The sequence below is a fragment of the Lissotriton helveticus genome, chromosome 1_1 (assembly GCF_964261635.1).
Source record: "Lissotriton helveticus chromosome 1_1, aLisHel1.1, whole genome shotgun sequence".
NCBI lineage: Eukaryota > Metazoa > Chordata > Amphibia > Caudata > Salamandridae > Lissotriton > Lissotriton helveticus.
Window position 1 is genome coordinate 365,563,188 of NC_136057.1, and position 13,762 is coordinate 365,576,949.

The 13,762-nt window shown below is 48.0% G+C and overlaps 1 protein-coding gene across 6 annotated transcripts in view; it reads right to left on the bottom strand.

Moving 5' to 3' along the window:
- The window catches only part of CACNA1C (calcium voltage-gated channel subunit alpha1 C), a 2,299,705-nt gene that overhangs the window by 1,454,853 nt on the left and 831,090 nt on the right, over window positions 1–13,762 (bottom strand). For all 6 annotated transcript variants that reach the window (XM_078673661.1, XM_078673663.1, XM_078673662.1 and 3 more), the window contains exon 2: window positions 9,970–10,291. In XM_078673661.1, coding sequence (XP_078529787.1) covers window positions 9,970–10,291 — 322 coding nt within the window. The remainder of the gene's footprint in view (window positions 1–9,969; window positions 10,292–13,762) is intronic.

Genomic DNA, 13,762 nt, shown 5'->3' on the forward strand with positions numbered 1-13,762 from the left:
GCCGACCTCCTTGCTTGACTCACCTTTACTTCCTGTCAGTGCCGCCCTCCTTGCTTGACTCACCTTTACTTCCTGTCAGTGCCGCCCTCCTTGCTTGAGTCACCTTTACATCCTGTCAGAGCCACCCTCCTTGCTTGACTCACCTTTACATCCTGTCAGAGCCGCCCTCCTTGCTTAACCCACCTGTATTTCCTGTCAGAGCCGCCCTCCTTGCTTGAGTCACTTTTACTTCCTGTCAGACCCGCCCTCCTTGCTTGACTCACCTTTACTTCCTGTCAGTGCCACCCTGTTATGTTATTAATGGTCTTGTATAGCGCTCAGCTACTCCGAGGAGTGTCCCGGCGCTTTAAAAAACCTGATGCGACTGTTGGGAGCAGTGGAGGGACAGGAAACTATTGAACAAAGAGCCAGGACTTTAACTCTTTCCTAAAAGTCAACAAATTTGTGATTTTCCTCAAAGGAACTGGCAGGGAGTTCCATAGCTTGGGGGCCAGATAACAGAAGGAACGACCCCCGATCCGGGCCCGACGTATGGATGGAACAAGTGCCAAGGCCAGAGAGGGTGACCTTGGCGTTCTGGACGGCATGTAGAAGGCCAGTCGATTTCTAATATATTTTGCTCCAGAGTCATGAAGTGCTTTGAAAGCTAGTGTAAGTGCCTTGAAGGCCACCCGTTTCCTAATTGGGAGCCAATGCAATTTTTTCAATAGCTCTTTTGCGCTGGTTCTACGATGGAGGCCATAGATGGCTCTAGCAGCCGAATTCTGCACTACCTGTATGCGAGATAACAGGTATTCAGGCATGCCCAGGTAGAGGACGTTGGAATAGTCCATGTGGGAGCCTATCAAGGCCTGTACAATGACTTTTCGATGAGCAAGAGAGAGCATAGGAAGAAATTTCCTAAGCATTTTCAAAATGCCGAAACACTTTCCAACAAGACCTAGGATCTGAGGTTTCAGAGTAAGACCCTCATCAATCTGCACTCCCAGATTCTTTGCCTTGGAGGAAACAGCCGATGGAGGAAACATGGCCGGAGGCCACCAAGACTGCCATCTGGGATCGGCGGGACAGCCAAAAAACAGCAGCTCCGATTTATCGGAGTTGCATTTGAGGCTATGATGTTCAAACCATTCAAACACTGCCCCCAGGCAGCCTCTGATCCGCACGCCGTCAAAGTCCACGCCCTTCTTGCAGGTGAAGAGAAGCTGGGCTTCATCAGCGTAAGAAACGATCTGGGCACCGAAAGACTCTATGCTCGAGTCACCTTTACTTCATGTCAGTGCCGACCTCCTTGCTTGACTCACCTTTACTTCCTGTCAGTGCCGCCCTCCTTGCTTGACTCACCTTTACTTCCTGTCAGTGCCGCCCTCCTTGCTTGAGTCACCTTTACATCCTGTCAGAGCCGCCGTCCTTGCTTGTCTCACCTTTACATCCTGTCAGAGCCGCCCTCCTTGCTTGACTCACCTTTACTTCCTGTCAGTGCCACCCTCTATGCTCGAGTCACCTTTACTTCATGTCAGTGCCACCCTCCTTGCCTGACTCACCTGTAATTCCTGTCAGAGCCACCCTCCTTGCTTGACTCACCTTTACATCCTGTCAGAGCCGCCCTCCTTGCTTGACTCACCTTTACTTCCTGTCAGTGCCACCCTCCTTGCTTGACTCACCTTTACTTCCTGTCAGTGCCACCCTCCTTGCTTGACTCACCTTTACTTCCTGTCAGTGCCGCCCTCCTTGCTTGACTCACCTTTACATCCTGTCAGAGCCACCCTCCTTGCTTGACTCACCTTTACATCCTGTCAGAGCCGCCCTCCTTGCTTAACCCACCTGTATTTCCTGTCAGAGCCGCCCTCCTTGCTTGAGTCACTTTTACTTCCTGTCAGACCCGCCCTCCTTGCTTGACTCACCTTTACTTCCTGTCAGTGCCACCCTGTTATGTTATTAATGGTCTTGTATAGCGCTCAGCTACTCCGAGGAGTGTCCCGGCGCTTTAAAAAACCTGATGCGACTGTTGGGAGCAGTGGAGGGACAGGAAACTATTGAACAAAGAGCCAGGACTTTAACTCTTTCCTAAAAGTCAACAAATTTGTGATTTTCCTCAAAGGAACTGGCAGGGAGTTCCATAGCTTGGGGGCCAGATAACAGAAGGAACGACCCCCGATCCGGGCCCGACGTATGGACGCCAAGGCCAGAGAGGGTGACCTTGGCGTTCTGGACGGCATGTAGAAGGCCAGTCGATTTCTAATATATTTTGCTCCAGAGTCATGAAGTGCTTTGAAAGCTAGTGTAAGTGCCTTGAAGGCCACCCGTTTCCTAATTGGGAGCCAATGCAATTTTTTCAATAGCTCTTTTGCGCTGGTTCTACGATGGAGGCCATAGATGGCTCTAGCAGCCGAATTCTGCACTACCTGTATGCGAGATAACAGGTATTCAGGCATGCCCAGGTAGAGGACGTTGGAATAGTCCATGTGGGAGCCTATCAAGGCCTGTACAATGACTTTTCGATGAGCAAGAGAGAGCATAGGAAGAAATTTCCTAAGCATTTTCAAAATGCCGAAACACTTTCCAACAAGACCTAGGATCTGAGGTTTCAGAGTAAGACCCTCATCAATCTGCACTCCCAGATTCTTTGCCTTGGAGGAAACAGCCGATGGAGGAAACATGGCCGGAGGCCACCAAGACTGCCATCTGGGATCGGCGGGACAGCCAAAAAACAGCAGCTCCGATTTATCGGAGTTGCATTTGAGGCTATGATGTTCAAACCATTCAAACACTGCCCCCAGGCAGCCTCTGATCCGCACGCCGTCAAAGTCCACGCCCTTCTTGCAGGTGAAGAGAAGCTGGGCTTCATCAGCGTAAGAAACTATCTGGGCACCGAAAGACTCTATGCTCGAGTCACCTTTACTTCATGTCAGTGCCGACCTCCTTGCTTGACTCACCTTTACTTCCTGTCAGTGCCGCCCTCCTTGCTTGACTCACCTTTACTTCCTGTCAGTGCCGCCCTCCTTGCTTGAGTCACCTTTACATCCTGTCAGAGCCACCCTCCTTGCTTGACTCACCTTTACATCCTGTCAGAGCCGCCCTCCTTGCTTAACCCACCTGTATTTCCTGTCAGAGCCGCCCTCCTTGCTTGAGTCACTTTTACTTCCTGTCAGACCCGCCCTCCTTGCTTGACTCACCTTTACTTCCTGTCAGTGCCACCCTGTTATGTTATTAATGGTCTTGTATAGCGCTCAGCTACTCCGAGGAGTGTCCCGGCGCTTTAAAAAACCTGATGCGACTGTTGGGAGCAGTGGAGGGACAGGAAACTATTGAACAAAGAGCCAGGACTTTAACTCTTTCCTAAAAGTCAACAAATTTGTGATTTTCCTCAAAGGAACTGGCAGGGAGTTCCATAGCTTGGGGGCCAGATAACAGAAGGAACGACCCCCGATCCGGGCCCGACGTATGGATGGAACAAGTGCCAAGGCCAGAGAGGGTGACCTTGGCGTTCTGGACGGCATGTAGAAGGCCAGTCGATTTCTAATATATTTTGCTCCAGAGTCATGAAGTGCTTTGAAAGCTAGTGTAAGTGCCTTGAAGGCCACCCGTTTCCTAATTGGGAGCCAATGCAATTTTTTCAATAGCTCTTTTGCGCTGGTTCTACGATGGAGGCCATAGATGGCTCTAGCAGCCGAATTCTGCACTACCTGTATGCGAGATAACAGGTATTCAGGCATGCCCAGGTAGAGGACGTTGGAATAGTCCATGTGGGAGCCTATCAAGGCCTGTACAATGACTTTTCGATGAGCAAGAGAGAGCATAGGAAGAAATTTCCTAAGCATTTTCAAAATGCCGAAACACTTTCCAACAAGACCTAGGATCTGAGGTTTCAGAGTAAGACCCTCATCAATCTGCACTCCCAGATTCTTTGCCTTGGAGGAAACAGCCGATGGAGGAAACATGGCCGGAGGCCACCAAGACTGCCATCTGGGATCGGCGGGACAGCCAAAAAACAGCAGCTCCGATTTATCGGAGTTGCATTTGAGGCTATGATGTTCAAACCATTCAAACACTGCCCCCAGGCAGCCTCTGATCCGCACGCCGTCAAAGTCCACGCCCTTCTTGCAGGTGAAGAGAAGCTGGGCTTCATCAGCGTAAGAAACGATCTGGGCACCGAAAGACTCTATGCTCGAGTCACCTTTACTTCATGTCAGTGCCGACCTCCTTGCTTGACTCACCTTTACTTCCTGTCAGTGCCGCCCTCCTTGCTTGACTCACCTTTACTTCCTGTCAGTGCCGCCCTCCTTGCTTGAGTCACCTTTACATCCTGTCAGAGCCGCCGTCCTTGCTTGTCTCACCTTTACATCCTGTCAGAGCCGCCCTCCTTGCTTGACTCACCTTTACTTCCTGTCAGTGCCACCCTCTATGCTCGAGTCACCTTTACTTCATGTCAGTGCCACCCTCCTTGCCTGACTCACCTGTAATTCCTGTCAGAGCCACCCTCCTTGCTTGACTCACCTTTACATCCTGTCAGAGCCGCCCTCCTTGCTTGACTCACCTTTACATCCTGTCAGAGCCGCCCTCCTTGCCTGACTCACCTGTAATTCCTGTCAGAGCCACCCTCCTTGCTTGACTCACCTTTACTTCCTGTCAGTGCCGCCCTCCTTGCTTGAGTCACCTTTACATCCTGTCAGAGCCGGCATCCTTGCTTGACTCACCTGTAATTCCTGTCAGAGCCGCCCTCCTTGCTTGACTCACTTTTACTTCCTGTCAGAGCCGCCCTCCTTGCCTGACTCACCTGTAATTCCTGTCAGAGCCACCCTCCTTGCTTGACTCACCTTTACTTCCTGTTAGTGCCGCCTGTCTTGCTCGAGTCTCCTTTATAGCGTCTGTGCCGTCCACCTTCCTCCATTCACGTCACTTTCTATCAGCAACGCTCTCTATGTGCGAGTCACTTTTACTTCCTGTCAGTGCTGCCCTCCTTGCTTGACTCACCTTTACTTCCTGTCAGTGCCGCCCTCCTTGCTTGACTCACCTTTTCTTCCTGTCAGTGCATCCCTCTATGCACCAGTCACTTTTACTTCCTGTCAATGCAGCCCTCTTTCCTCTTATCACCTTTTCTTCCTGTCAGTGCCACCATCCTTGGTTGAGTCATCTTTATTTCCTTTCAGTGCTGCCCTCCTTACTCGAGTCACCTTTACTTTCTACCAGTGCCACTCTCCTTGATCGAATCAACCTTTCGTTAATTGCTGTGTCTTCTTTGAGGCTTGGTTTTAGATAATCTCTGTGAGAGGGCAGCCCTGCTAAATTGGTTCCTTCCCAGCGTCACCCTTCACACGTATTTCATAGTTTCTATCCACCCTTCCCATGTTTCACCAATGCCTATGCAAAGTAACGCTCCTTTGGGGCCTGGACTGGCTTCAAGTGAGCAAGACTCTTCATGCCACAGAGCTGAGTTGACAACAGTGTTTAAGTGTTTGAACATTGATAATTGTCCCTTTGGGCAAAGAAGTCTCTGAGGTTGCTGGTGTGTGACTGCTCCCTTATTCCCAAGACAGATCTGTGCAGTCAGCCAATTACATCACTTAGCAGCCTGGCTGCAGCTCATGAAAACAGGAGGCTAGAGGTGATGTGAGAACACGCGTGTTGGGCGATCCATCAACGGATGGTGTGGGAATATTGGGGTAGCAAATGGCTATCCAGACCGTCTAATCAGCCCATTGGCCCTTTAGAAGGCTAGTGCCTTTGAGGAACTGCTTGTGGCAAACTGTCAGCCATCGCTAACCCAAGGCAGAGCTACAGCAGAGCCAAAGAGCTACTCACAAGATCACAAGTGATATGGTGCTGGGTGACCTCTCCATTCATACAAGTTCCAACCCAGCACTGACTGCCTTTGGTCAGAGATGTTTAAGGTGGTTGTATGATAGAGGCACACATGGCTAAACCACACGCGCCTCTACAACGCAGCACGAACCACCAATGCGTCTTAACTATGCATTACTTTACCACGCATTTCTTTACCAAACATGTCTTTACCATGCAATTTTGCTGTAAAGGCATGATTGGTAAGTAAGGGGATATACGTGGTTAAGGTTGCCACTCCCTGGCCTAAGCCCTAAAATTCTGTCCCCCTACCATGACTACGCGCCCTGAGGCCTAAAACCTACTTCGTCCTGTCCTTAAAACTACACTGACCACACCGCCCTGAGCCCTAAAACTTACCCCAGTGCTACCCTGAATACGACACCTTCCCCTCCCTGAGGCATAGAACTCTGACACCTTTAAAAACCGCTCTCTCCCTGTCCTGAGCCCTAAATCCTACCCTCACCACTAAAAATGGCCCCCCAAACCCAGCCCTTAAAAAGACCCCAACCCCCTCCCCCGCCCTGAGCCCTAAAATCCTGCCCTCATAAGACTGCCCGACCCCCCTGTCCTGAACCCTGAATCTGACTCCCAAAGCCTAAAAACTACCGCCTCCCAAAAAAATCCGGCCCCAGCCCCTATTACCTGTCCACATCCGGAGCTTCCTGTTCCGACGCCTTCTCATCCGTACACTAGACTGCGTTTCTGCCTTAACCGCGCATGTGCGTGGTTGACAGATGCGTGGTTCAGGCAAGCGTGCTTGCGCTTGCGTTGGAATGGTACGCGTGGCTCTTTCCGCATTGTTCCAGCCGCTTCCCTTTAAAGGGCAGCGCAGGTTCATTAGAAAAGCAGGATTCCATTTGGCAATCCATTTAGTGCTATGGTTAAGTTATAATCATGTGCATCCTATCCTTTCCATACCTTAGACTCAGTAAGTAAAGTGGCTAAGGTGGAGCATTACAGTATTTAAAAAGAAAATGTATAAGCAGGAATTTTAGTCCCTCTTTCATGTTTATTCAGTGTGTGCTGCTTGGAGTGTCCATGCAGCACACACCGTTTGAGTTGTCTTTATTTTGTGACCACTGTCGTTTTTATTATTTATTTATTGTTCATAACACATACTTTAAAGCCCGAAGAACGTCACGATAGCAGCATTTTTTGTGGTATCATCAATTAGAAATATAGAATTCTTCATTCCAGCTGTTTGACATAAATATAGCCTTTAGCCGTCATCCGTGGCTGGCTTTCACATCAAGTTGTTTGGGACAGTTGTCAATCACTTTTAATTGACATTCGGCCGCATTTAATAAAAAAAAAATACACTAGCCCGTCATGGGATTCAAAGACTGTGTGACGTCACTATTTACGGTGATGTCATGAGGTGATAGCGCACGTGATGATGTCACTTCGGCTTCACCACGACCGGAAATAATAAGACCACTGGTACATACTGATGACTGTTTTGACTGAGAAGGGATGGCGGGGAAGAGAGGGCCATTAGAGAGCCGGTCAGTTAGAAATATTGGGAGATTCTGGGTGTTTCTCATATCCTATAACACATTCCCCCATAACTGAGAGAAATCGAGCTCGGAGAGGCGACGTTAATGCTAATTTACGCTCTCTCGGAGGAGGGCACAGAAAAGCATGCTGAGAACAACAGGGATGAGTTTTTACACCGGGTCTGAGGGCCGCCGTCACATTCCGGCGCTGGATTCCCGGCCTTGAAAGGAAGAAACTGTCAGGCTTTTGAAGGAGGCATGTTTTAGGGCTGTGCTTTGTGTACATACAGATGTCATTCTTAAGAGGGTCTCTGTAGGGTCGAGGACTCTTCCGTGAAGCCGGCCAGGGCACGTGTCCAGGTCTGTCTGTCTGTGTCTCAAGTGTCTGTCTGCACGTGTGGCTCTAAAGCACCGAGGCATGGTTCTCCTAAAAGGTCACAGGCGGGCCTGATTGAAGGCCGTGCGCAGGCGTTGTGTTTCCAGTAATCCCTCTGTTTGCACGTGGTTAGCTGGTGAATCTTTTTGTCTCCCAGAGAGTCTTTTTGAACTCTGGTAAAAACACCCGGATTAAGCAAGCCGCTCAATTAGAGAGTAAACAAACCCCAGCGTGCTGACGTCAGGTCAGGATGAGTGTACAGCACAGGCCGTCGCGGGGCCAGGCCTGGGCCGACCCATCCAAACCACCGCAGGCCGATATCTGGGGCCAGCATGGCAGAAAGTGCAACTGACATCATCTCCATCCTATCTACCTCCTACCCCTTTACCCCACCCCCTTACCCCTCTAAGCTCCATTTATTTCGTCTTCTACTCTCTTGAAATGTTTTTCTAGTAACTGATGTCACATGTAACTGATGTAATTTGGTAAATTCTGTGGAACCTTATGTAAAGCCCTCTGATCCCTCCGGGTCTAGCCAGCGCTATATAAAACTCTCAAAATAAATAAATACATAAATGCACTTGTGTATTAAATAAAAACAGAAGTTTGTAGAAATGGCGCCATGATTTAGAGATACGAGTGATTTTCCTTACGGGTCCTACCAGCTAGAGCAGGGCCTCCCCAGTGAGGGCCAAGAAGATCGCATCCAGGTCAGTCTTGCAGAACTCCCACCTTCTGGGAGCATCCTGTTAATCTAAAATCATTTAAATAGTCATAGGTCCTCCTTTAAATGTGACATATGCCCACCCCTCATGGCCATACCCCGAAAATAAGAGGCTGTATGTTAGCGGTATAGATGTCATTTTTTCACGGAGTTCTATATAGTGCAAACTTGACCCGAAGGTATCGGGTGTTAGAGCGCTTTACATAGCACCAGTTGTGTTACAGGAGGACACATTCATTTTTGTTAGGCATGGGGAGATTTAGTGATTTGCCCAAATCACAGGATGATCAGCGTCATTGTCGAAACTCTAACACCGTTCCCCAGATTCGAGGTCGACTGCCGTAGCCGTTAGGCTACCTCCTCTCCCAGATTATCGCATTACAAGATTTAGGAGTAAAAGGCTTCACTACAGACGCTCACTGGTCTGACCAAGTATAACACCTCACAAACCAGGAGAGGTCCGATAACCTTTTTGTCCGGGGGCTGTATCACTTCACCACATCTGGACCTCTTTGAAAGAAGAAGGTCTCTTTTTAACCAAGCAGAGGTTTCATTTCAGTTTAGACACTGTATTCTTCAGTTTTAAAGGCTGACATTTCATAAACATACCATCTCTGATATTAACTTGATTCATTGCAGATTTCTCTGGAGGTAACTTTTCATTAAATGTCTTGAATGTCATCACACCCACATATCAGGAACATTCTAATGACCAACCAGATATTAATCAAAGAACTAAATTTACAAAATGGAAAGTCTTTCCAATTCTAGTAATTTGAAAAAAAAATTCAACCTAGCACTTCGACTTCAATCTTCCCTCAAAAATCATGGGCTTGAAATTAAGGAAGGGTCTGAGAAAAAAACCTGAGTACAGAAACGTGACTTCCAAATTTCTTCATACCACATGTGCCTATTGTCCAAGTTTTGGGTCTTTAGTCAACATAGTTTTCTGTGAGGAGACTTGGGGTCCCCCACTTAGAATTGGAAAAGCGCAAATGCAAGTTACAGAACCCAAATCGCTGTTTGGCTGAAATGTAAGGACTAGCTCAATGTGCCTCACGTGACTAAAAGGTAATTTGGCTGCTAATTCCAAAATGGGAACTTGGTTAACTGATAACAAAGTGTAGAATCTGGACTGAGTATGTTTAATTTCAGTTACCTGATTTCACATTTTTAAGCTTTTAGGGCCACATATATCAAAGGGTTTTACCCATTCTGTGTCTATGGGAAAATGTGTTCATACATATGGCCCTTAGTACCTTCATCAATAGCATGTTAGTGTGTTTTTGATGGCCTCCTGCAAGGACCCAGCACCTCTACAATTTTCAATCTCAAAGTTGAAAAATGTGAGCACAAATGCAAACTCGGCCTCCTCACTAGACCCTTTCTATCGGGTACAGTAGTATATTTGACAGGATCTGATTTTCTTTCTGGGCTACTTTATAAGAAACATTTTGCAACACATGTCAATGATGCCCCCAATACATTTGCTTTCGATCCACATGAGAATTCTGGTAAAAAAAGGATACTTCCACTCCACAATACTGATGCACGCTTTCCGGATGGGGTTCTTGAGCGTCAGGCAGAGGAGGGCGCGCGGCGGCCGCGTGGCAGTGGTCGTGCCCTGCTTCTTAGGCTTGCCGTACTGCTGACGCTTGCGCTGCGTGGAACTGGCTGTGGATATTGTGGCATTGCCAGAACTGCCCATGAGTTTGGCCTGCCTGGCGGCATCGATAGCAGCCTGCCAGGACAGAGCCGCCCCCGGGGTGGGGATGTGCTCTGCGGCTAGGCCGGCAGCCGCGTTGGCGTTCATGTTGGCGTGGCCTGCTCGCGGACTCGCATAGTTGGAACCTACAAAAATAAAAATACAAGAATGTTAAAGTGTGCTAAAAAATAATGTAACATTACTACAGGCAACAGCGGTTCTTAAATCTTAGACTTCTGCGGACCCCCACTAAGTCACTTTTGGAAACCAGGGGCCCTGGTCTAAGCAATTTCTATGAATTGAACCCAGTGGCAGCTTGCAGTGGGAGTGCTGCGGGCGGTGGGGGAGGGACAGGGCGGGGAGGGTAGTGGAGCCGGACATACGATGTCCATGAGTAAAGTAAGTAAATACATAAATAAAACTATTTACCTTGCGCTTGATGCGCTGAGTGGTGATGCATTGAGCGCAAGGTAAATAGCTTTATTTATTTATTTACTTATTTTACTCGTGGTCGTCATATGCCCGACTCCACTTCCCCCCACCCTGGCCCTCTTCCGCCCACCGCCCACAGCACTCCACTGCGAGCCGCCACTGATTGAACCACTGAAAATAACCAAAACTGCAGAACCACATATACAGCGACCAAAGAACAATTATGAAAGATTTTTTTTTAAATCCAAATGAAAAGTATACAAACATAGAAATTGCATTTTTAATGGGAAGGTTGGAGTTTTTCAAATGTTGGTTTTATGTCTAAAAGATAAAGCGATATGCTAGGTTCTAGCCTATCACTTTTGCTTTTTTACTTCTAATTCATCTTCTCTTTTTTATACCAAACGTACTTCACCAGAGGCCACAAACGCCCATACTACTGTTTGCCATACTTGTGCTGCAACCACGAATCATTTACAACAAGGGGTGGTGATGGACAGAGTCTCTGAATTAAGCAGAGTACTCTCACCCAGTCAAGAGATCAGGGCTAGATCCAACACCGTTTTTTAGCTCATTGCACCATCCCAGTTTCAGAACCTGGCTGTATGCAAATTAGTCTGTCCCTGGCCCAGTGCATCATGGGAACAGGGCAGACCAGACTACAAAAGCCAATTCTTACACTGGGAAGGAAACAAGCTTCCGGGGACCGGTTTCTGCCATTTCAGGCGTCTTCGGCCCGGCTTGCTTGAATCCTGATGGTGCAATGAGCAAGGGACTCACATCTGAGTATACCCTTCCACGCTTAGGGTGGACAAAATTATTTACAACAAGGGGTGGTGATGGACAGAGTCTCTGAATTAAGCAGAGTACTCTCACCCAGTCAAGAGATCAGGGCTAGATCCAACACCGTTTTTTAGCTCATTGCACCATCCCAGTTTCAGAACCTGGCTGTATGCAAATTAGTCTGTCCCTGGCCCAGTGCATCATGGGAACAGGGCAGACCAGACTACAAAAGCCAATTCTTACACTGGGAAGGAAACAAGCTTCCGGGGACCGGTTTCTGCCATTTCAGGCGTCTTCGGCCCGGCTTACTTGAATCCTGATGGTGCAATGAGCAAGGGACTCACATCTGAGTATACCCTTCCACGCTTAGGGTGGACAAAATTATTTACAACAAGGGGTGGTGATGGACAGAGTCTCTGAATTAAGCAGAGTACTCTCACCCAGTCAAGAGATCAGGGCTAGATCCAACACCGTTTTTTAGCTCATTGCACCATCCCAGTTTCAGAACCTGGCTGTATGCAAATTAGTCTGTCCCTGGCCCAGTGCATCATGGGAACAGGGCAGACCAGACTACAAAAGCCAATTCTTACACTGGGAAGGAAACAAGCTTCCGGGGACCGGTTTCTGCCATTTCAGGCGTCTTCGGCCCGGCTTGCTTGAATCCTGATGGTGCAATGAGCAAGGGACTCACATCTGAGTATACCCTTCCACGCTTAGGGTGGACAAAATTATTTACAACAAGGGGTGGTGATGGACAGAGTCTCTGAATTAAGCAGAGTACTCTCACCCAGTCAAGAGATCAGGGCTAGATCCAACACCGTTTTTTAGCTCATTGCACCATCCCAGTTTCAGAACCTGGCTGTATGCAAATTAGTCTGTCCCTGGCCCAGTGCATCATGGGAACAGGGCAGACCAGACTACAAAAGCCAATTCTTACACTGGGAAGGAAACAAGCTTCCGGGGACCGGTTTCTGCCATTTCAGGTGTCTTCGGCTCGGCTTGCTTGAATCCTGATGGTGCAATGAGCAAGGGACTCACATCTGAGTATACCCTTCCACGCTTAGGGTGGACAAAATTATTTACAACAAGGGGTGGTGATGGACAGAGTCTCTGAATTAAGCAGAGTCCACCCTAAGCGTGGTAGGGTATACTCAGACATGAGTCCCTTGCTCATTGCACCATCTGGATTCAAGCAAGCCGGGCCGAAGACGGCTGTAATGCCAGAAACCGGTCCCCGGAAGCTTGTTTCCTTCCCAGTGTAAGAATTGGCTTTTGTAGTTTGCTTTGCCCTGTTCCCATCATGCACTGGGACAGGAACAGACTAATTTGCATACAGCCAGGTTCTGAAACTGGGATGGTGCATTGAGCTAAAAAACGGTGTTGGATCTAGCCCTGATCTCTTGACTGGGTGAGAGTATTCTGCTTAATTCAGAGACTCTGTCCCTCACCACCCCTTGTTGTAAATATTTTTGCAACCACGAATCAAGCTGAAGATATCAATTTATTTTTCAGCCTCCAATTTCATATTCCATCAAACTATCAGAACCTTTAACATTTTTCAAAGATACTTTTTTATGTGTACATACTTTATTATCTGTTAATATTATCCAATATTCTCAACATTCACAGACCGCCCCAGTAGGCATCGCGGACCTGTGGGGGTCCTCGGACCACAGTTTAAGAACCGCTGATGTATAATAGAATGTTGAGGTAAATTAAACAAGACAGTAGTACATTAGGTGCATGCCCAAGGCCTGAGCAGCTTATCACGAGATACAAGATGGGATATTGAGAGGAACAGACACTTCGCATCGCAGCACAGGCACAGTCTCACAACATGACTGGTAGGCATGACAACAGCATCACATCTGGATCAAGAACTCCCACGGTTTGGGGACCAGAGCAGATCAGAAGAAGGAAGGCTGGATGAGCATCACACAGAGATGTAAGACGAAGATATGGACAGAGCATAGATGTATAGAACCGGTGTAATGTGCATGCGCAGACATATGGATGTATGCTCGGATTAAAGACACCAAGCATGCGGATAGGGGAACAAGCACAGAGGAACATGCAAGTATGAAAAGAAGCCCAGAGAGATTGAAAGAGCTTGGAGATATGGAACAGACACATTCATGAGAGACCACGCTCACTTGTACGGAAATATTCTCAGGTATAAGGGGCTGAGGTTCGGGTAGAGGAACAAGCATAGCGAGATGGAAAGAGTCTAACTGTATAGAATAGGCACATAGATAAGAAAACAGGCACAACAGTGGCGGCTCCTCTGTAATGGCGGAGGAGCGTAGCCCCACTGAGTCAGTCAATGGAAAATAAAATGATAATATAACAATATATATATATATTTTTTACGGCTGACTGACTGAACCAGGGAGTCTTGGGCG